Here is a 24,280-nt window from a genome sequence, read left to right on the forward strand (position 1 = left end):
GTCGGAGCGGGAGGAGGACGGACGGAGCCGGGCGGCAGGATGGCGGCGGCGGTGGCGCTGGACGACGCGGAGCTGAGGGAGGCCCAGAGGGACTACCTGGACTTCCTGGACGACGAGGTGCGCGGGAGGAGCGGGGGTGGCCCGCGAGGGGAAGGAGCAGGGCGCGCCCGAGCATGTGCAGAGTGCAGTTTCTTGACTCGTAAGGACTTGAGCCTCGGCGCGCCTCGCTTCGTAAATTGAGTTCGTTGGAATCCCGGTTGTTTGGGCGACGCGCCTCGGTGCCTATGGAAACGAAGGGGCTTTGGCGGAAGGCCCTGGCGGGTCCTGGGTGGGTGGGTGTCTCTCGGGGGAAGGAGGGCTTAAGCCTCCAGGGAATAGAGCTCACGCTCATCCTGAACGTTATACTACGTGGATATGTATATGCATATGCACGTATATGTATGTGTTTGTGTGTACAGTATGTGTGTCTATACACGTGTATAGGCATATAGTTGCGATTGTTTCTATTTGGGGGGGATGTCGCCCTGCATGATGCCCTTGCAATTCTTTGGGTCTTGGGCTCCAGCAAAAGTTGGGATCTGATCTTTGTTGCAGGAGGACCAGGGGATTTACCAGAGCAAAGTCCGGGACATGATTAGCGACAACCAGTACCGCCTGATTGTGAACATCAATGACCTCCGAAGAAAAAATGAGAAAAGAGCCAGTCGGTAAGTTACAGTTGCACTGGGTCACCGCGGATTGATAGATATAGTGTGTGTATGTTTATGCTTTCCTTGAGATTCCTGTATTGCGGAGGGGTTGGACTAGATTTCTCTAAGGGTCCCTTCCAACTCTTACCATTCCCCCTCCCTTTTCTTTTGGTCAGCTACAGTACTTGCAAGCTCAGGAACATCTCACTGCCTCCTGTACAACTGCATACATATATATATATACTAGCTGACCAGGCCACGCGTTGCTCTGGCTCGTTTTGTGAAATGGAAAAGGAAGATGTAAAAGAGAAAGTGCATGCCTCCCCACAGCTTCTCCCATTGAACTTCCGCCTGCCTCCTCTCCGTATTTCGTTTTTGCCTTCCTTCCCACAGCTTCTCCCATTGAACTCTTGCCTGGCACCTCTCTATTTGTACCCCGCCCATCTGGCTGAGCTTCCCCAGTCACTCTGGGCAGCTCCCAAACGAATGTTAAAACAACTACATATGACAGCCAATTTTAAAAGAATAAGATGCTACTGTCAATGTGACTGATACAAAATGGTTTAAAATTGCCTTAGTAAGAAACTTGTATATGTGGAATTAAATTTGGAGCACGGTTTGAAAATATGAAAGTGGTAATACAATGTAAACAATAACCTCAAAAGAGATGAAAAAGGAAGAGAAGGCTGTCTTAAGGGCTTTTCAGGAGCAGTGGTTGCTGATTTCTCTGGCTCTTGTCATTGGAAAGCTTCCAGGTGTTGCATTTCTTAGCTAGGGCAGTCCATTATCGAATCATAGAATTGTGGAGTTGGAAGGACCCCTGAGGACCCTCCCCCTGCAATGTCCAACCTCCTGCAGTGCAGGAATCTCAACTAGATCATACATGAAAGCCAGGTGCCTCCTATCTTACATTTATGCAGCTGGTTCTTCCTGCCTAAGTGTTATGAAGATTTAGCACACGTAGAGCAAAATGGCAGAAGTTGATGTAGTTTCCATATAGGAAGAAAGAACTGTCTGGCCACAGAGATGGGAAAGGGGAGGAAGGCCAATAAGCATGCCTTAGAAGACCAGGGATCTTCTGTCTCCCTTCCCCTGGAAAAAAACTGCCGGCAACTGATGTCTTGGTAGGGGCTGACATGGCATTAGGGATTTTGACACCAGAGTCTTGTTCATCTTTGCTCCAGTTTGCTGAACAGTGCCTTTGAGGAGATGGTGGCTTTCCAGCGTGCCCTGAAGGACTTTGTTGCTTCTGTTGACGCCACCTATTCCAAGCAGTACGAAGATTTTTACATTGGGCTTGAGGGAAGCTTTGGATCTAAACACGTGACACCGCGGACGTTGACATCCCACTATCTCAGCTGCATTGTCTGTGTGGAGGGTATTGTAACAAAATGTGAGTTAAAAAACAAAGTGAGGACAGCTTTTAATACTGCATGGATGGGAGTGTAGTGGGACCAATGGTAGTCTTCTCAAGCACTTTAAGGACCTCTCATGATTTCTCTGCCAAAACATGTACGGTACCCTCAGTGGTCTAAGTAAATGACTCTGCAGGGCAAAGCTAAGTGTGGCATAATGGATATATAGTGACCCTATTTGGGTGTTGCCATGAGGTATAGAGAAAAACATGGGGGGCAGTGGCAATGAGTATGCTGCCCACAGGCCTCAACTTGCAGAGGACAACTGTGTGAAGCAGGGAGCTTCTTGTATCCATGGGTTCCACAGGGCTCAGGGAGCCTCCTTGGATGCAGGACTCTGGAGGGTGCTTGTTTCACACAGTTGCCCTCTGCAGGTCTGCAAATCGAGGCTGATAGTGCCAGACTGAAGAGGGCAGGGGTGCAGTGGTCTCACAACCCCTCCTTGTTTTTTTCCCTGTGCGTTTTTATGCGTCTTGTTACAGGTGGGTAGCCGTGTTGGTCTGCCATAGTCAGAACAAAAAAAAAATTCTTTCCAGTAGCACCTTAGGGACCAACTAAGTTAGTTCTTGGTATGAGCTTTCGTGTGCATGCACACTTTATGCGTCTTGTATACCTGTATAGGTCTTGTGTATTGGAGTGGAAGTAAATGTTACCTTGGCAAATGCCTTTTTTGACTGGGGTGGGGCCACTCACAAAGGAAGATGGGTAGCTGGGGGTGGGGTGTTCTCCAACGTTATTTGTCTCTTGATGCTACTGTGGGAGAGGACATTTGTGTGGAAACAGTGGTACAGGGAGGGGGCCAGGAGCAGCAGACTCTTCCCCCAGCCAGCTTGGAGACGTGTCAGTCTAGCTGTGGGATTTCTTCCAGTCTTTGCATTAGCTGGAAGAGAGACAGTGAAGGAATCTGACAAGGAATTGGGAATGTTGAAGCACATTCTGAATAAGAACGTTCATGAGCTCTGATGTTGGTCATGGCTATTCCTGGGGAGTAAGGAAGCACCTGTGGGAAATAGATTTCCTTTGGGGTCAGTTGCAACATATTTAAACAAGTATTAGGCTGTAGCCCTGGACAGAATCAGGCTTTTAATGTAACACAGTCGAAAAGTTATGCTCTGAAATGGAAATTTGGACTTTCACTTGTCTGGGGTGAATGGTGTTTATGCAACATCTATTTTTTTTTTTCAGAATACTGTGACCTAAAACAAAATTAAAGGCTGTTCCCTGTTCCCACTCCAACACAGGTTCTTTGGTCCGCCCAAAGATTGTGCGTAGTGTGCACTATTGCCCTGCTACCAAGAAGACAATTGAGCGCCGGTACACAGATATGACATCCCTGGAACCTTTTCCATCAGCTGCTGTTTACCCTACCAAGGTGAGCCAAGTGGGTTCCGTGTCCTCAAGGGTGTTCCCATCAATAGGATGGACATTTCTCAGTGGATCTTTTATCCAAATTATCTCAATTCTATTTTCTCCCCAGTTTCCTACCTCTTTAATAATACTTCTTTCGTGTATTCTTTTTCTTCTGAAAGGAAAGAGAATTGAGGGAGGCTATTTGTGCTGCCCTTTGTGCTCCCTGAAAATTGGTTCTAAATGACGTGCACCCCACCCCACCCCCAAATAGTTGTGTGAAAGGGTTTGTGCTGTTCAATATCTCTGTGTGTAACCCCCCCCCAAAAAAAAAAAACAGGTGCTGCAGCAACAGATGCTTCAGCAACTGCTTCTACATAGTGATCTACAGGATATACTGGTCAGCTTGTAACTCCTTAACTGTGGTGATTTTGTTTTGGCTGAAAAACCAGCTGTTTTTGGATACGTTGTGAACCGCCCTGAGACTTGCAGGTATAGGGCAGTATACAAATTTAACAAATAATAATAGTAGAAAGTGTTGATGTGTTGAAGTAGTGAGTCTATCAAAATCTCTTCAATTTATTTGCCAATTAAATAACCATTTATTTTATGATCCTCCAAGCTTACAGTTAAAATAATCTCACATGACGTACCTTGCTAAATTACTTAACCACAGCATTTCCCTAAGTGGCACTTGGACCATGCCTGGGCGCCACCCAGTGTGAAAAACAATAAAAAGCAAGTTATATTTTAATCTTACGCTGGTTGTCTAGGATGAAGACAACAACCCGCTTGAGACAGAATTTGGCCTGTCTACCTACAAGGACCACCAGACAATCACAATCCAAGAGATGCCAGAAAAAGCACCAGCTGGGCAGCTCCCTCGCTCTGTGGACATCATTTTAGACGATGACTTGGTAGACAAGGTGAAACCAGGGGACAGAGTGCAGGTCATTGGGACGTTCCGTTGTCTGCCAGGGAAGAAAGGTGGCTACACTTCAGGGACATTTAGGTAAAACGCTCAGCAGGCAAGCTTATTTGTTGGTGTGCTGTCATAAAATCAAGCTACTCAGCAAAGCTTCTTGTAATGGATTCTTGCCCTTACTGCTGCCTACTTGTCACAGAATCTTAAGACATTATCTGCCTAGTTATGGTAACCATATTACAACATTTCAAACATCATTCCTCTTCTCTGTTAATTCTTCTGGCAGTTTACAAAGATTCTGCCTTGTCCTAGGGAAGATATTGGTATGCCAAGACCCCCCCCCCCCCCCTTTCTGTAAGAGGATTAATGTCAGTTTATGTCACAAAGGACGTTGCCAAATATATGTGCTGGAAAAAATTCTAGATAGCCTGACTTCTAAAGGGCATCATGTAGATCTTAGTTCTCTTGATAAATTGTGTGATTCTGTCCTTCACACATGTTGTTACGACCCTTTTATGCCTTGACTTGCTGTTTCTGGTCTGTGTGATCTCGGTTGGCCTCTCTTGATATGAGGTTTGTTTTGTTTGTGTTTCTCTGTCTCTCTCCCATCATAAGAATTGGCATCATAAGAATTGGCCTGAAGCCCCTCACAAAATGGTTTCCTTTGTTTCTCCTCCATCACACTTTTCTCCTAAAATTGCAGGTGGTGCATACATAAGAATTTACACATGCCAATATGTAAATTGTGAATGCAAAATCTGACAATTCCCCTCTCCTCCCATTGAACATGCCATTCTTAAATGTAGGAAAGTAGCAGCACCCAGAAACCTTAATATCATATTCAAAGATCCACAAATTTTTCTTTGGCTTAGTAGCCAATTATTACTTTTCCTAGGTAATTTGGGTTTGCTAGAAGTGCTTCTGAGGCTTTTCCCTTTCCGCTGATCAAGTACAACCTGCCTCTTACACTAAATTAAGGAGAAGGGGCTGTAGGAGAGATGGCATTGTTCCCCATCTGTGTGCGCAGGCTTCCTCCACTTCAGACTTCCCTTCAACATGAGGCCAGTATTGGGAAGCAGCCGTGGCTGGGAGGTAGTATGTAATTAGTTGAGGCTCATTGTGGCTTGTGTGTTGTTGTTGTTCAGTCGTGTCCGACTCTTCGTGACCCCATGGACCAGAGCACGCCAGGCACGCCTATCCTTCACTGCCTCTCGCAGTTTGGCCAAACTCATGTTAGTAGCTTCGAGAACACTGTCCAACCATCTCATCCTCTGTCGTCCCCCTCTCCTTGTGCCCTCCATCTTTCCCAACATCAGGGTCTTTTCTAGGGACTCTTCTCGTCTCATGAGGTGGCCAAAGTACTGGAGCCTCAACTTCAGGATCTGCCCTTCCAGTGAGCACTCAGGGCTGATTTCTTTAAGGATGGATAAGTTTGATCTTCTTGCAGTCCATGGGACTCTCAAGAGTCTCCTCCAGCACCATAATTCAAAAGCATCAATTCTTCGGCGATCAGCCTTCTTTACGTACACAAGCCACCTAGTGATCTAGCACTAGGTGGCTTGTGTACATAGTGCTAAATCACTAAATTCTATTATATGAACTGGGGATATTTTTTAATGAATATGAGTCTTTTGAAAATGTAAAACATTTCAGCTCTGCGGTTATTAATGTCATGAAGTGGATTTTGGCTTCAAAAAAGGCTCCCTGGGCATTGTACCTTCTCTAGATACTCACTGTAAATGGACCAAACACTTGTTAACTAACATTTGCCAATTTGTTTTGAGCAATCGGACTGGATGGCCCTTGTGGTCTCTTCCAACTCTATGATTCTAATTATCTTATGCTAATCTGCAGCTGGTCAGTCTCAACCTGTAACAAAGCAGACCTGTAACAAAGGTGTTTTCTCACCCTTTCTAGAACTATTCTGATCGCTTGCCAAGTGAAGCAAATGAATAAGGAGGTTCGGCCTGAATATTCATCAGCTGATATTTCCAAGATAAAAAAATTCAGCAAAAGCCACTCAAAGGTAAATAGGGCTATGATGTTAGGGCAATTTCACGTATTTTGCTTCGGAAGATTCAGGTTTGCTTTTAATGTTGACTCAGCAGAGTTGCAAATAACGCATGTGTTTGTTGTAGTCACACTGACCGCTCTGAGGCTTTTAACCATGTGCCTAAAAATGGAATGTGTTAAGTGGACCTTGTAAACTTTGTGCTAAAAACTGTGGTTGCAGAGAGTAATGTGAAGGGCTTTAGATCTTAATTATAAGGAGCCTGTTTATGGTAAAATCAAAACTAAAAGTAAGATTAGGAATGTCTTCAATTTTTTAAAATATTATGTTTTAAGCCCTTTTTACTCTGCTTATTTTATTTTTTATTCAGTTTTAAATTGTGGGGTTTTGTTGTTGTGAGACATTGAGAAACTTTGGTGTATACTAGCCTACAAATACTGCTAATGAGCAAATAAATTTTAGTGTGTTTCTGTAGTGCCATCTTGCACTGACATATCCCATAATACATCATGATCACTGTATTATATCTTTTCAGCTGATACTGAAAAATATTAGTTCCAGTGTGGGTGTTACCTTAATCCACTTCTGACCCTCCATACAATTGTGGCGGAACTCTCTTTTTCCTGATGTGCCTCGAAAGTAGTTTTGATTTCTGTTGCCATTTGAAACTGTGGTTAATTGTCTATGGGCTCCTCCTAATACATTTTTCTGCTATTGTTTCCTGAAACTAGGATGTGTTTGATCAACTTTCAAGATCTCTGGCTCCCAGTATCCATGGCCATGAGTACATCAAGAAGGCAATTCTCTGCATGCTGCTAGGTGGAGTGGAGAAGGTGTTGGATAACAAAAGTCGCCTCCGAGGGGATATTAACATCCTGCTAATTGGTATGACTGTGGGCGGGCACTTTTCTTTAAAAAAATAATAATCATGGAAATGTTCATAGCTTGCCAGCCATAGTTTAGATGTTTTTAATTGTTTTGAAGATGTTTTAATTCTATTTTGTTGTATTGCTGTGCCACTTAGTTATCCTGTAGTAGTTGGGCCACTCATCTGTCAATCGCCTAATGCCTTTGTGACCCTGTGTGACCTGTCTGGGCTTCTGCAATTTGAAATCAAACCCTATGGGCAAAGGCACTGTCCAAGTGGCACTAGTCAGCTGTTGGCCAGCACTTGTGAAGCCCTGAGCACAGCACTTTGCATAGGGCTTTTTGGGTGCTGATCACCAGCCAATCAGCAATGGCTGCAAAACCCCCTTTGGCCCAACTTCAGCTTTGTCTGCCCCATACCTGATGCCATAGATGGCATCAAGTGTAAGGCAGGTGAGCATGGTTTGGCCATGACAGTCTCATGGGCCAAAATGAAGAGGCTTGGAAGGCTGGAGGTTCTGTACCGAGGCGGTGTTAACATCATAACGAGTCCACTGTCTCTTCTCTTTCAGGTGACCCTTCTGTTGCAAAGTCTCAGTTGCTGCGTTATGTGCTGTGCACAGCTCCACGGGCCATCCCCACCACAGGCAGGGGTTCCTCTGGAGTTGGTCTGACTGCCGCCGTCACTACAGATCCGGAAACTGGTAAGGAGCAGGCTAACACGCAAGGTTAGCAGTCACTGCAGTGGGAAACACAGGCTGATGACTGGCACTTTGAAGTCAAGATAGTGTGTTCTTGCGTGGCAGCTGGAGCCAGAACTGGAGACATCAATGGGGCACAGCTCTGTGGGGAGCAAAGCTGCCTTATGGCTGTTACAAATTGGGTTATATCTCTTGCTCTGCTGGTTATAACTGGTTTGGGTCTTTGTGTTCCTTGCTGGAAAAATGGGTGCATGTTTTAATCCTTTCTAACATCTGTGGACAAAAACATGTTTGATATCCTCCTTTGTAACCCATTTGCATTGAGCAGAAGTGAGGCATTGGGAAAGTACAATGTTGCTGCTAGTTGAATTGCAGAAGTAAGCATTTATGTGCAGGATCTGCACAGATTATTGGTAGATTCATAGCTGGAAACAGTACTCTAGGGGCTAATTCTGCTAAATAGCCTGTTTTTGAGGTAGAACAGCAGCCTTTGGCTAATACAGGTGAAACTGGAAAAATTAGAATATCGTGGAAAAGTCCATTTATGTAAGCAATTGTTTTCATTAGCTACTAGAGTTTAATATATGAGATAGACTCATGATGTGCAAAGCAAGATATGTCAAGCCTTTGTTTGTTATAATTGTGATGATTATGGCGTACAGCTGATGAAAACCCCAAAGTTGAAATTGTGAATTTTGGGTTCTCACCAGCTGTACACCATAATCATCACAATTATAACAAATAAAGGCTTGACATATCTCGCTTTGCATGTCACGAGTCTATCTCATATATTAGTTTCACGTTTTAAGTTGAATTACTGAAAGAAATGAACCTTTCCACGATATTCTGATTTTTCGAATTTCACCTGTATGTACTGCTTAGCATGTCACTTTTGCTAACTTTGGGATGAATGCTCAAGTTGTGGTCAGTGGATGGGTGTAATCAACATGTGTGCTTCGATTTTCTGATCCAGGGCAACTGGAGGCCCAAAGCAATGGGCTAGACTGTCTTTGCTCTTCTGTAGGACTTATTGAATGTTAAGGGACAGTGCTGGGACAGCTTACTGCGTTCATGGAAATGGGGAAGTAGTACAAAACTTGAGTGCTTGGATATCAGTATTCCAATCCACCTAGTTGCAAAGGTGTGAAGGGAGCTGTGTCCAAACGAATGTGTCCTCTCAATTTACTGTCTTCAGGAGAGCGTTGTCTGGAAGCAGGTGCCATGGTCTTGGCTGACCGGGGTGTGGTATGCATTGATGAATTTGATAAGATGTCTGACATTGACCGCACAGCTATCCATGAGGTGATGGAGCAAGGGCGCGTTACCATTGCCAAGGCGGGTATTCAGGCCCAGCTCAATGCCCGCTGCAGTGTCCTGGCAGCTGCCAACCCGGTGTACGGAAAGGTGAGTACTTCTTCAGGCACACCTAATGGCAAAGTTGTTGACTTTGCAGACCATTCCTGTTTCCTTTTTATTGCTTTAAATTGTGATACTGGTTTTGTTAGTCACTTTGTGGGGCTGCAGCTAAAGAAGTTGTGTCGTCTTAAATATGGGGATAGCCTTCTTCAGAGGGTCTTATACATTCTCACATACTGCTGGTAGCGAACCCCTGGCATAGTTTCAGGTGGAATTCTCCAGTTGGCATCAATCTGCATTTTGCACTTTGCACAGTGACTGGCAAGCAGGTAGGGTGCTTCCTGCCCTCTTTCCCCCAAGTTGATAGAGAAAGAGTTCTTGGAAACATGTGATCCAGAAGAACTTGCCACGTGAGTTGATATTGTGGTCTTCCATGCTGACATGGTGTTTGCTGACAGAAACAGGAGATTCACGATGTAATGACCCAGGTACATGCTGTGAATTGTACCGAACATATTTTATTTAATCCATTTACAGCCTGCTTATAAATATTTCAGGGTAGATAATTTAATATTAAACAATTAAAACAAAGTGCTATAATACGTAGGCAACGGAAACAAGGTATATATGCATATGAATAGACGTGTGATTGTTGTTGCTCCCAAAATTGGTTTTTAAAATGGCAATAGCCCTGCCAAGCAGGCCAGAGTCACCACAATGGTTTGTTTGTTTGTCTTTATTTGAAAATGGAGTTCTTTGATGTAATAGAGAACTGCAGGAGAAAGTGCATAGCAAGCTTGGGCTGTCAATTCATTTGCATTTTCTGTACTCAAAAACAGTGGTATGCATAAGTAGCTATATTTGTGCTTCTTATTTTTTTTTTCAGAAAATGCTGGGTTTCTCTTTATTGCTCTCCCCATCCAAGTAGGCCTTATTTCCCTCTTTAGGAATAAGATACCCTTGACAGCTGCAGGCTGAACGCGATGTTTTTTTCCCATATAACTTTTTACAGTATGACCAATACAAAACCCCCATGGAGAACATTGGCCTGCAGGACTCTTTACTGTCTCGATTTGATTTGCTCTTCATTGTCTTGGATCAAATGGATCCAGAGCTAGATCGGGAGATTTCGGACCATGTTTTGCGGATGCATCGTTACAGAGCAGCTGGTGAACAGGATGGAGACGGTGAGTCTCTCTTCCTGAAAAGCTTTGTGGGAAATCCTGTGTGACATGAGAATTAATCGGAGTTGTGCCATGGCACATGTTCAGGTCTTCACTTGCTGTTGTGGGAAGTGGAATGATCATGCTAAGCTGCCTGTGGAACCCAGGGATGCTCCTAACATTAGATAAGGAATTCCACCGCAACTAATAGGAAGTCAGGTTGGAAGTTGAGGGTAAAATAGAACTTTTCCATGCAGGTGTGTAGGGCAGAAAAAGCAGAAGACTTTCCTCCTATCACGGGGATCAGGGAACCATTTCAGCCCGAGGGCCACATTTCCTCCTGGGCAACCGTTTGGGAGCCACATGCCCCTTGTGGGTAGGGTCAAGAGTCAAAACTGGACTGATGAGGCAAGTTTATTTCACCACGCCTGCTTTCATTATTAGAGGGAGCTTTGGCAGCTTGGCTCTTCTCATCCCTGCAGGGAAGCTGTACCAGCCAGAACTTCCACTTCTACATGGCTGTGTACAGGAATGGTGCCACAGAGCACACAGTGCATGTCTAGAGAGGCCCATGCACATGTCAGTAAAGGCACTGCCCAATCGCTATAATATTTTCTCACCGGTAGTGGCTTAAAACTTTCTCTGCTGCTCAGATTTTTATTTATTTTATTTTAAATGGAGCTTTTCAGGAAACGGTACAGTGAGAAGGTGCAGGTTTTTGTGTATGTTGCTATAGTAATTGAATGTGTCCTAGATATGTCTCCAGGCAACCCTTCCCTTCTATTTCCAGCAATGCCTTTGGGTAGCACCGTTGAGCTGTTGGCCACAGATGACCCTGCCTTTGCTGAGGAGGAGGACCACGAGCTGCAGGTGTATGAAAAACACGACGATCTACTGCATGGGCCTAAGAGGAGGAAGTGAGTGCCTCCCACAGTCTTCCTCCTTGCAGATAAGATTGATTGATGTAAAGCACCACAGCCTTCAGACCGTACACAAATGCAAATCAATAGCCTACATTCAGGGGCCCTATATACCGTATTTTTCACTCCATAGGATGCACCGGACCATAGGGCGCACCTCATTTTTAGAGGAGGAAACAAGAAAATTCTGGTTTTCCTCCCCTAAAAGCCCTGGGGTTTTGTTTTTGTTTTTTTGCTTTTTTTTGAGGATCAGCTAAAGGTTTTGCAGCTTTTTTTGCAAAGGGGGAAAAGCAAAGAGGAAAAGCCCCATTTTTATGGGGTTTAACTCACATTTCTGAAAAATCTTAAGGAAAGGGAGCCATTTCTACCATTTCCAGACAGATAATCTAATCAGCCAGTCACATGTCCTGGGGAAACAAACAACCTCCCTCTGCAGCACATTCAACAATAGAGGGCGGGGCTGAAAGGGAGCTGGGACTCTCTTATCTCTCTCCCGATCTCTTGCTGATCAGCTGCTGTGCGGAGTCCTTTCAACACTCCCTTTTCTCTTTGTAAAATAAAAAGCACAATCTGCTTTTGGCCCCTGGGCAATTCAGCTCCAGGGACCACCATTCGCTCCGTAAGACGCACAGGTATTCCCCTTACTTTACAGGAGGAAAAAGTGCGTCTTATGGAGCGAAAAAATACGGTAACACACACACTCCCAATATTTTTGCTTTCTCGGGAACTGACAGGAAGTTTTGGTTAGTTAGTATAAGAGCAGCTCAGCTGGATCAAACCAAAGGTCCAGCTTTTATCTTCCAGTGGTGAGCTGTGTGTCTGAAAGTTCACAGGCAGGGGACGGAAGACATTGCCCCACTCCAGTTGCCCGCCAGCCTCTCACTGCAGGGATTAGCTATAGGATAGGATGCATCCTCCATGACTTTTGAAGCTGTCCAACCCCCAACTAGCACTGCACCTTGTGGCAATAAATTCATTGACTTCCTTACGCTTATTGTGTAGTACTTCTGTCTGTGGTGGATCTATTGCCAGTCCAAAGTCACTGGGTGACATGTATTGTGGCAAGAGAGGCGAACTAGGGAGATCTTTTGGCTCCAGCATTTATGGGTTTATAAGCTTTTTATTCATATTACCCCCCCCCCTTAGTAGTTTCCCCCCACTAAACATAAAAAGCCTTAAGCACTGTTGCTCTTCCTCATAGAGAAGATTCCGCCTCCCCCATTTTTTGTGTGTGTTGGGGACTCCCCTACTACTTGCCTTCTCTGTGCAGGGCATTTCTGGGAGTTGGAGGTAAGGAGAGTCACCCAGAGAGGCACACAGACCCCAGCATTTTTCTGAGACTTCCCTCCTGCAAGGCGCTTCCACCACCGTTCTCAGTACAAAGATTAGTTTGGGGGGGGTGAGGCTGCAGGGTTCGTAAAAGGGAAATGGCAAAAGGGGTTCACTGGCTTTAATTCTCATATTTTTACCTCTGCCTATAGGTAAATACAGAGTCAGGGCTCTGTATTTGATATGTTGAAGAGAGGAACTTAGTTTGAATCGCTTACAGAACTTGGATCACTTTGTGTTTGCCAAACAGAGAGAAGATTGTTAGCGTGGAGTTCATGAGGAAATACATTCACTTCGCCAAGATGATCAAGCCAGTCTTGACCGAGGAGGCAGCAGCCTTCATTGCTCAGGAATATTCTTCTCTTCGCAGTCAGGACCAGATCAGCTCTGATGTGGCTCGAGTGAGTAGGGAGCTGGGTCCTTTTTACTGGAGAAAAGGTGGGGTGGGGGAGGAGAGCAAAGGTGAAATTGAGAAAATAACATATTATGTGTGATATAGTAGCACAAGACCACTGTGCTAAGACACAAAGAAACCCAGGTTCCGATACCTGCTGAACTGCAAAGGTTTCTGGATGGCAATGGGCAGTTTCATTACACCACTGGACTGCGGAGGTAAAGGAAATGTTTCTTTTGAACTCTTAGGAGGAGGAACAAATAATTGTACTGTGTATTTGGATCAAAGTAGCCTTGACTATGACAGCTGTTTTGCTTTCTGATGTGCAGCTTAGCTGCTTTTCAGTCAGCCTAATGTGGCCTGGAAATCCTCACTTTCCTCTGAGTAACAGCAGCAGGGGAACAATGGTATAGGGCTGCAGCACTGCTTAATAAGAGGATTTGTGCAGATGGAAGTTACCTGAGCATCATCACGTTCCCTGGCCCCCATCCATAACATACAAAATCTAGTTACAGGTTGGTAGCCGTGTTGGTCTGCCATAGTCAAAAACAAAAAAATTCTTTCTAGTAGCACCTTAGAGACCAACTAAGTTTGTTCTTGGTATGAGCTTTCGTGGAAGGATTTTTTAATACAAAATCTAGGAATTGAGCCTGTAGCCCAGGATTAAAATCCCATTGAACTTAACGTATGCTTGTCAAAAAAAATTGCAGCTGCATGCAGCCAGGTGGATGGGTGACACCTGGCTTGAGAGCAGTACATGTGAAAAGGATCTAGGAGTCTTGGTAGACCACAAACTTGACATGAGTCAACAGTGTGATGCAACAGCTAAAAAAGCCAATGCAATTCTGGGCTGCATCAATAGGAGTATAGCGTCTAGATCAAGGGAGGTAATAGTACCACTATATTCTGCTCTGGTCAGACCTCACCAGGAGGTTCTGGGCACCAGTTCTGGGCACCGCAGTTCAAGAAGGATACTGACAAGCTGGAACGTGTCCAGAAGAGGGCAACCAAAATGGTCAAGGGCCTGGAAACGATGCCTTATGAGGAACGGCTTAGGGAGCTGGGTATGTTTAGCCTGGAGAAGAGAAGGTTAAGGGGTGATATGATAGCCATGTTCAAATATATAAAAGGATGTCATATAGAGGAGGGAGAAAGGTTGTTTTCTGCTGCTTCAGAGAAGCGGACACGGGGCAATGGATTCAAACTACAAGAAAGAAGATTCCACCTAAACATTAGGAAGAACTTCCTGACAGTGAGAGCTGTTCAGCAGTGGAATTTGCTGCCAAGGAGTGTGTTGGGTCTCCTTCTTTGGAGGTCTTTAAGCAGAGGCTTGACAGCCACCTGTCAGGAATGCTTTGATGGTGTTTCCTGCTTGGCAGGGGGTTGGACTGGATGGCCCTTGTGGTCTCTTCCAACTCTATCATTCTATGATTCTATGCAGCATACTAGTATTGGCAGATGGGTGGGGCAGATCCTTTTTATGGATCTGAGAAATTACATTTATTTGGTTTTCATACTTTTTTCCCTTTTTCAAAGGCTGTATGTAGTCATCTCCTGCCTGGGGTGGGGGGTGGGGAGTGACATTTGCAGTTCACATTGGGGAAGATTACAGCAGCATGTAGTGCTTATCAGTTGGTTGTCCTGCAGCTTGAATCGTCAGCTGCATAACCTTGGCAGTCTCCTTGCTTGGCTATAGCAAAAGAGCCCTGTGGCTTCTCCCTTTTATGTGCTGCTGTGTGTGTTCTACAAGTGATTGCCTGAGATAGGGAGTCTCGGTTCTTTTTATCATTCAGCAGCTCAATGGTTCCATCTTACTTTCCAGACTTCCCCTATAACAGCCCGTACGCTGGAAACATTGATCAGACTCTCAACGGCACATGCTAAAGCCAGGATGAGCAAAACAGTGGACAAGCAGGATGCCAAAGCTGCTTTAGAGCTGGTGCAATTTGCCTACTTCAAAAAGGTGTGCAAACTGTTGTTGGATTGCCTGTTATAACCCCAAAAAATGCATCTAACCTGGGGACAGGTATTTGGTACTGCTTGGCTTGTATCTTTGAATGGTATTAATGTCATCCATTATTTCAAGTGTTCTTCCCTGTAAATGTTCCCAAGGTGGCCCATAGCATGGTGGATAAAAATCAAAGATATTTTTTTTAATTTAAATCAGATTTTATTATTTAAATCAGATTTTTTTAATTGAAATCAGTTTTTTAAAATGAAATGCTTTTGGAGGAAAAATCTTTCTAAAGATAGCTTTCTATTTAAGTTACATTATAGTCCAAAGGCTATTCATCAGGAAATAAGGATTTGTTTTAAGTTTTTCATGTGTGCTAAAACTCAGTCTAAGTTTTTTTTTAATCGTTTAACCACGTCAGTTAACAAACGTGGATACATGTGGTATAATGTTATTGTTTTAGTTAAATAAATTGTTTAAATTGTTATTAAGGAAATTATTTTTCTCCTTCTAGTAAAGTATAGCAGAAAAGTTATCCAAATATAAACAGTAAACTTATTAAACCTCACAATAATTTCATAATTATCTGTCAATTTATCTCTAATATTATAACCAAATCAGTAATTTTTGATATAACCGTAAAAACTACTCTGAACATTTATTATTCCAAAAATGAAACCTTCATCTGGTTGTAAATATTAAGATTATACCAGGAAGAATGAGTCTTTCTGTAAAAAAAAAAGAGAAAAAGATTTAAATCAAGTCTTACTCACTAGTGATTTAAATTGATTTGATTTAAATGGATTTGATTTAAATCAAATCCACCCTGGCCTATAGTGATCAGTAATTAGATGGACTTTACCTTCATATTCACAAACGGCAGAAGGTCTTTTCTCGTCAAGTGCCACAGAGGTTTGCTGAATTGCATTGCTGCTCCAGAAACCTGTATTGGTATCTGCTGTGCAGAGATTTGTAATGGCTCAGCACTTGTGTGAATTGCTACACAGATGTCGCTGGATTGGACAGGAGAACTCAATCACTCTGCTAAGTGCAGGAACCAGAATTATTGCTGCTATGCTGAAGCTTTTCCCTGGCAATGGTCGTTGCTGTGCACAGCTCTACTGCACAAAATAGAGCTCTATTGAACTTGACTTCTGACCAGGGTCGAGGCAGGACCAGTCACCGTATTTTTCGCTCCATAGGGCGCACCTCGTTTTTAGAGGAGGAAACAAGAATTTTTTTTCTTCTGGTTTTCCTCCTCTAAAAGCCCTGTTTTTTTTGAGGATCAGCTAAAGGTTTTACAGCTTTTTTGCAAAGGGAAAAACCCTGTGTTTGTTTTTGGGGTTTTTTGAGGATCAGCTAAAAGTTTTGCAGCTTTTTTGCAAAGGGAGAAAAGCAAAGCTCCTTTTGCAAAGGGGAAAAAGCCCCATTTTTGTGGGGTTCAACTCACATTTCTGCAGCTTCTAAAGGAAAGGGAGCCTTTTCTACAGTTTCCAGACGGATAATCTAATCAGCCAGTCACATGTCGCTGGGGAAACAAACAACCTCCCTCTGCAGCACATTCAACAATGGAGGGCGGGGCTGAAAGGGAGCCGGGACTCTTATCTCTCTCCCGATCTCTTGCTGATCAGCTGCTGAGCGGGGTCCTTTCAACACCCCCTTTTCTCTTTGTAAAATAAAAAGCACTATCTGCTTTTGGCCCCTGGGCAACTCAGCTCCAGGGACCCCCATTCGCTCCATAAGACGCACAGATATTTCCCCTTAATTTTTAGGAGGAAAAAAGTGCGTCTTATGGAGCGAAAAATACAGTACTAGTGCTTCAGGAGGGGATCAAAGGGCAATTTGCTTATGCTGAAGCAACACATGTATCCTTGTTCCTGAAGGGTAGAGGATTTTCAGTAGCAAAAAGTAAGTGCACCATGGTGCTGCCCCACTTAGCCAAGGGCAGAATGAGAGAGCACAGGTAACTGTTTAACATGTGGTGACTTGCAGCACTGTTAGGACCACTTGAGAAGTCAGTTGTTGTAGTAGTATCCTTCCAAGAGACAAAAATCTTGTCATCCCCCGCCCTCCTGCAGATTTCTGAGCAGTTGTGCATAGGTGATAGCATTCTCTTCACTTGGGTTGTATTTGGTATCTTGACACACATTGGCAATCCTTCGTACAAAGGGTGAGATTGGGAAACGAAAGGAGGAATGCTGCAGGTTGGATGGGCAGTTGAAATGGAGCAAGCTGCCTCTTCTCCTGCCCAGACTCCTTGAACTCATGAGGAAGGGACGTAGCTTGGTGGCAGAGCACATGCTTTTATGTTCAAAAGATCACAAGTTCAACCCCTACTGTCTCCAGGTAGGGCCGAGAGAGGCTCCTGTTGGAAACCCTGGAGGATGGAAGTGGTGCTCAGCTAGATGGACCAACAGTGTGGTGCAGTAAAAGACACCTTCCTTTGTTAGTAACCTAATATATATGAATCTGCCCCTCGTTACTTGGACATTAGCTGGCGGATCCTGATCTCAGCTCCATGTCATGGACGGCAAGCTGGAGCCAACAGGCTGCGGTGGCCATACTAAGTGATGAATGCTTACTTCTCTAGTAGCATCCCTGGGAGCTTTTGAGTGAGATTGTGGGTTGTGCCTTCTTGAGACATGTAGGAGAATTTACAGTCTCCTGAATTACGAAGCATTTCACAGGTGCAGGTGGCCAGCTTATTGTTATACTGAGTAATAATAATAATAATAATAATTTATACACCACCCATCTGGCTGGGTTTCCCCAGCCACTCTGGGCGGCTTCCAACAGAATATTAAAATACAATAATCTATTAAACATTAAAAGCGTCCCTAAACAGGGCTGCCTTCAGATGTCTTCTAAAAGTCTGGTAGTTGTTTTTCTCTTTCACAATCAATCTATTTGTCCATCCAACAGCCATCTCACTTTTTAAAATTAAGCGGTTCACAATAGCTATGCATAAAACCATACAATAAAAGCCATATAAAACAAGTTTAAATCAGATAACTGTTGTGGAAATAGGTATTCTTAGTTGCCTGCATAAGCCTGATGAAATAAAAAAGCGTCTAGCTAATGGCCACATAATTGTGGTGCAGCGAGCAGGAAAATCGGAGTCAGTTTTTATCAGGTGTGTTGTGAAAGGAATGGTTGCGTTCTTCTGCAAATTGTCTCTAAACCCTTGTAGTATTAATCATAACACAGAAGTCACCATGCTTCTGTGCAGGTTACTGGTATATGTCTCCCCAAAGTACAGTGTTGGGTAGCTCATTTATTTGGAGACTGAACCTTAATTAAGGCTTAAAACTACCTAAGATTCACCCTCCTGTTCTAAGGAGCCACAATGCTGATGGCTTCTGCTTTTGAGACTTCTCAGCTCCTGAGCAAATGGTTGTTTAGTAGACCTACTTAAAGATTCTTTGGGCTTCTCTCATTTCAAAGGTTTTGGAGAAAGAAAAGAAGCGAAAGAAGGAGACTGAAGATGGTTCAGACACAGAGAATGAAGCTGCACAAGAAAGTGAAACAAGAGAGAAAAAGAGGTAAGTAAAGAAAAGCAGTGTAAGGAGAAAAGAGTTTGGATTTGATATCCCGCTTTATCACTACCCGAAGGAGTCTCAAAGCGGCTCACATTCTCCTTTCCCTTCCTCCCCCACAACAAACACTCTGTGAGGTGAATGGGGCTGAGAGACTTCAGAGCAGTGTGACTAGCCCAAGGTCACCCAGCAGCTGCATGTGGAAGAGCGGGGAAGCGAACCCGGTTCACCAGATTACGAGTCTACCGCTCTTAACCACTACACCGCACTGGCTCTCACAATGTGCTTTTTTGGTTCTTCAAGAAGTCTTCATTGGGCAATAGATAGCAGAACCACAAATTTGTAATATTTAATGGATCATCTTGCCACCAGATGCATTTCCATCTCATTGCAACTATCTGTTCAGCCAGTGGCTCACTTGGTGGGTTGCTTTCAGACAGTTATATGCAGCTCACTGGCCCAGATAATCCGGGTTGTTCCTTTGATCAAGCAAGATGCACTCCCGGTCCTATGGAAAGCCCTTGTAAGGGTGCTTGCTAAGGTTTGCTTGGAAGTTCTGAAAGGGAAGCATCGCATGACATCAGGTGATGGGCAGGTGGGCAGCGTACGCTCAGCAAACGGGTTGCACATTCCTTCTCCAACCCCAAATAATGACATCTAAAACAAAAAGCAATATAATTGTCGTTCCCCCCTCCCCAATACATCCACCTAAATTAAAGACAAGTAGCAGAGACCAGGAATGTAAATGGCTACAATTAGGTTGCCGCATAGAATATGGCTTTTAATGTAAAATCTGGAATAATTTGGACCGCTTTCTTCTAAAACAGGGATGGGGGGACCAGACGTAATCGAGTTACCGCTTCCCTCAGCCTTGACCACTGACCACGCTGTCTAGAGCTGATGGGAGTTGTAGTTGAGCAACATCTGAAGGGCTGCAAGTTTCAAACCCACCTGAAGGACAAACCTGAAGTACAATCGTACCTCCGGTTACAGCCGCTTCAGGATGCATTTTTTCATGTTAAGAACACAGCAAACCTGGAAGCGTTCATATCTTGGTTTCGCTGCATGCGCAGAAGCGTTTTGCACGGTTCACCCTTGCGCAGAAGCGCTCTATCAGCGCTTCGCGCATGCGTAAAAGTGCCGCTCTGGTTGTGGACTTTTTGGGGTGCGAACAGCACCCCGGAACGGATCATGTCCGTGGCTTTTTGCCTCCCGTTGTCACTTGCTTCCAGTCTTACTCTCCTTTTCAGTCCCATACGCAGGGTGGGAAGGTAGAAGATAGAAGGGAGGGAGAGTTTCACAGAATAAGTTTTTACAGTTTTTAAAAATAAAATAAGATGTTTCTAGCTCAATATCTCATCTCTCCCTCCCTTTCTCCGCAAATCTACACACTCCAGGTATCCTCTACTAACCATTTGTGGGTGGGAATATTGCTATAAACTTTTTGTCCTTCTGTAGGAGGAAGACGCGTTCTAGTGATTGTGAGCCAGCAGAAGGGGAGACTCATGATCCCTATTCCTTCAGTGACACTGAAGAGGAAATGCCAGAAGGTGAGCAGTTTCCCTCTGGTCTGTCTCAGGCTAGTAGATGAATGGATTCAGACCCCCAAAAAAGCATTCATGCACTATATTTTTGATTCAGTTGCACAGTAGAATCTGCCCACAAGGGATTTAAGCATGCAGTTGGCTGCAAAAGTCACTTCACCTCTGGCAAGCTTGCTGAAAGTGTGATAGCTTTGGAGCTGCTTAGTGTCAACTAGCAGACTTCCCTGGAGAACTCCCCGGACTATGAAAAACTGCTGCTTTTCTGTTTTCGCCATTCCAGAATTTACCACTTGCGTAATGTTCATATACACAGTATTTGTTTCTCCGGTACTTACAAACCTTTTGAGTTAACTTTGCTCTTGTGTCTCTTAAAATCCACTGCTCTTTAACAAAAAAAAAAGTGTTTTATTTTTCGGTGGTAACAGTACTCAAGAAACTAAAAGGTATGTAACAGGAGTAAGTCGCACTGAATTCAGTGAGACTTGTTACTAGGTTTGTGGATGTAGGATTATAGCATCAGTCATAGGGCTTGGCTTGATGCCTTCCCACTAGACCACACGGGCTGCCTGTTAAATATTTGCTATATAAACAGGGTAATTTCCAGAGAGAGAGAGAGCTGTGTTGGTTTGTTGCAGCAAAAACAACAAAGTCTTGTAGCTTAAGGACTGAACAAATGTATTATAGCAACAAATCTGTTATTCATTAATTACCCGTTAGACACACCTGATGAAGAGGACTTGAGTCCATGAAAGTTTATGCTGGTGTATAATAGATCAAAGTTTGGCGAATAGTTGACAGTGCATTCCCCTCTTTTGTGACACCTTCAAGACTTAACTCATCTCTCCTCGATATTATTTAGTTGAGGCACACACTCCCAAGACTGCTGAACCTTTGGGCGCTGGTGAGACTAAGTCAAAGCTGGATGAATCCAGGTGGGTAGTATGCAGATAACTATTACAGGTCAGAGTTTAATGGTTATGCAGACTCAGGCACTAGTGTGATCCTTGGGACTGTGTAGAATTACAAGTAGTCTTGTGGCTGGTCATTTTGAAAATGTGGTAGTTTAAATAAATAAAATGAAAGAAGGCCACGCTTATTCTGACCCTTGATTTGAAAACTCAAAGGTCAGTATTATTTTCAGAGGCTAACAGTGCAATCTCAGCTGTGTCTACTCAGAAATAAGTCCTATTGAGTTAAATGAGACTTACTCCCAGGTAAGCGCGGTTGGGATTTCAGTCTTACTGTAGTTTTCTGCAGTTCGACAAAGTAATTTAAAAATAAGACCCAAGATTGTCATGTCTGAAAGATAGTCAAATGATGCTAGTTATTTATGACTAAAGTATGCAAATTAGCTGCATCTCTTTTGGTTCATTGTTAAGTTTCATGTTGATCCAGCAAGGGATTTTCCCATCTCCCCACCCTGAGCCTCATAAGGCATAAATATAAGCATTTCCTTCAGTGGCTTCATGGCTGGCCTTTTTAAGATCCAAAGTGCCCCACTTGAGGGATCATTCAGTTCACCCTCTTTCACCCTGTTCTGTATTCTCTCTATTAAATATGGATAGAGACTGCAGACTGCTGTCACTTCCTGCTGCAGAAACACTGTGCCATCTTGTGGCAGAGGCAGAGAATAATATGCAGACAGCGGTGGGAGAGTCAGAGCTCAGACACGGTTCTTTAAAAGCATCTTAGCTGCTTCGTGGCTTGAGAGCGTAGCCTAGGACTGTGTAGCCAAATCACACTGTTTAGACTCCTTATTTGTAAGCAACTCTGCCATTCGCTTAGAACTTAAGATCCCCTCCCTAGAGATTCTGATGTGGAGAAATGCCTTTAATTATTGGCATAAATTGCCAAATTACCATCTTATTCACTGCCTTTGGAGAGATGAATTCATCAGCCCATGGGCAACAAAAATCCATTCCAAACTGTTGTCTTATGGAATCTCTCCTTCCGATTTAATAAATTTAGATCTAATTGCAGCTAAAAAGGTCATCAAACAAAGATTGGAGGAGGTTGATTTGCAACAAAATCTTACTACAGGTGGAGGTACATGTTCTCCGATAAATCTGGGCATTACATCTATGCCCCAGATACCTCGATATCTGTCTACCTTATCGGTTGCGTCGCACAGATTTGCATTTGTTAGAGCCAGATTTAATGTGTTCCCCTCAAATGTTCTGAGCAATTGATTTTCTAACGGTAAAACCTCTGTTTTATGCGCATGTGATAACAAATCAATAGAATCCCTTTACCATATCTTGTTAAATTGCCCTTTATACAGTGTTCCCCGATCAAGGATCCTGAGTTCAATCATTCTGGAAATTGTTGCTAAACCACCTGAATTGCATCTAGCTTATCTACTCCAGGACATAGACTCTTATAGAACATTACAGGTTGCCAGATTCCTGATTTCAGTTCTTTCATATAAAAGACTTCATGGAATGCTTCATGACTATTAAAAATCTAGTAAACTCTATGCTCCATCCTTATCTTTAAGGCCATAATACGGTACATCTAGAGATTGTAAGTAATGCGAAGGAGATTATGCGTTGAAATATTTTAGTTGATATTTTAGAATGTAAAATGCTGTTTTTATTTATTGATTTGTTTTACCTTGTGGGCTTATAGCCGAATAAAGTATTATCTATCTATCTTTCTTCTACGTGCACAGGCTGAAAGCATTCAAGGCTGCCCTTCTGGAGGTGTTCAAAGCGGCTCATGCGCAGTCTGTGGGGTTGAAGAGCCTAATGGAGTCTATCAATCGAGACAACCCAAACCCTTTTTCATCTGCTGAAGTCAAGGTGGCCTTGGAACAGATGCAAGATGACAACCAGATCATGATGTCAGATGACATAATTTTCCTGATCTGATGAACAGCTCCTTGGTGTGGAGAATCCCCCTTTTCAGCACCTTCCTAGAGGGACCATCTAAAAAGATTGGCTTGCCTCAGCTGAGCTATCTAGATTAGGAGAACTGACTGCAACTTGGGGTGCCAATGTTATGAAACATTTACGTGGGTTTATTTGCCTTGGTTTTTTTTCTTCTTGCAAGGGAGAAAAGCTTTACATTCAAAAGTACTTAATTGCAATCTTTAGTTAAAAATCACTGGTATGTCCTAAAGAAACCACTGGTGGAAAGAAACATCTGTGCAAATCTCCTGTTGTTAAATGTATAGAGGCTGACATAGCACAGTGGTGCAATTCTAAGCTTTTCACCTTGGTCCCCTCAACCATCACAGCCTATCCATACCTGCAATTTGTTGTTACTTAGCAGCACAAATTTTCTCCGCAAATGTAATTACTTGACACGGACTTTCAATAAATAACCCAAATGTGGTTGTAGTGAATGAAGCTATTAAAGTATATTTGCAACCAAAGACAGCTCTGCAAATACTACATTTCTCTCACTGTGTATCTGTATTCATGCATAGCTCCTCTTCCCCATTATATACGCTGCCAGCTTTGCCTTGGGGAACAAAGATTCCAAAATGTAATCATGGGTGAGTCATGTTTCTGTTACAGAACGTTGAAAGTAATTGCTTTTTCCCGAAGTTATTTTGGTTACTGGAGAATAGCATGCATCAAGATGATCCTGGAAGCCTCATCTTGCATACGGCTAGAGAAAACTACTTCTACAGGCAGCTACACGTCTCCCTAATAATAATAATAATAATAATAATAATAATAATAATAATAATAATTTATTTGTACCCCATCCATCTGGCTGGGTCTCCCCAGCCACTCTGGGCGGCTTCCACCAAACATTAAAATACATTTAAAATATCACAGTTTAAAAACTTCCCTAAACAGGGCTGCCTTCAGGTATTTTCTGAATGTCAGGTAGTTGTTTATTCCCTTGACTTCTGGTGGGAGGGCGTTCCACAGGGCGGGCGCCACTACCGAGAAGGCCCTCTGCCTGGTTCCCTGTAGCTTTGCTTCTCGCAGTGAGGGAACCGCCAGAAGGCCCTCGGTGCTGGATCTCAGTGTCCGGGCTGAACGATGGGAGTGGAGACGCTTCTTCAGGTATACAGGACCGAGGCCGTTTAGGGCTTTAAAGGTCAGCACCAACACTTTGAATTGTGCTTGGAAACGTACTGGGAGCCAATGTAGATCTCTCAGGACCGGTGTTA

At 43.6% G+C, this 24,280-nt stretch overlaps 1 protein-coding gene across 1 annotated transcript; it reads left to right on the top strand.

Moving 5' to 3' along the window:
- Positions 1 to 23,543, top strand: MCM3 (minichromosome maintenance complex component 3). Its single transcript, XM_033142693.1, has 17 exons — positions 1 to 117; positions 595 to 707; positions 1,874 to 2,082; positions 3,346 to 3,476; positions 4,225 to 4,463; positions 6,294 to 6,402; positions 7,119 to 7,272; positions 7,827 to 7,958; positions 9,151 to 9,359; positions 10,324 to 10,498; positions 11,265 to 11,391; positions 12,974 to 13,124; positions 14,940 to 15,080; positions 18,516 to 18,613; positions 20,066 to 20,157; positions 21,011 to 21,083; positions 22,823 to 23,543. The coding sequence occupies exons 1-17, from the start codon at positions 40 to 42 to the stop codon at positions 23,019 to 23,021; spliced, it is 2,430 nt and encodes an 809-aa protein (XP_032998584.1). The 5' UTR covers positions 1 to 39; the 3' UTR covers positions 23,022 to 23,543.
- The last annotated feature ends 737 nt before the right edge of the window (positions 23,544 to 24,280 follow it).

This window comes from Lacerta agilis, chromosome 3 (genome assembly GCF_009819535.1).
Source record: "Lacerta agilis isolate rLacAgi1 chromosome 3, rLacAgi1.pri, whole genome shotgun sequence".
Taxonomy (NCBI): domain Eukaryota; kingdom Metazoa; phylum Chordata; class Lepidosauria; order Squamata; family Lacertidae; genus Lacerta; species Lacerta agilis.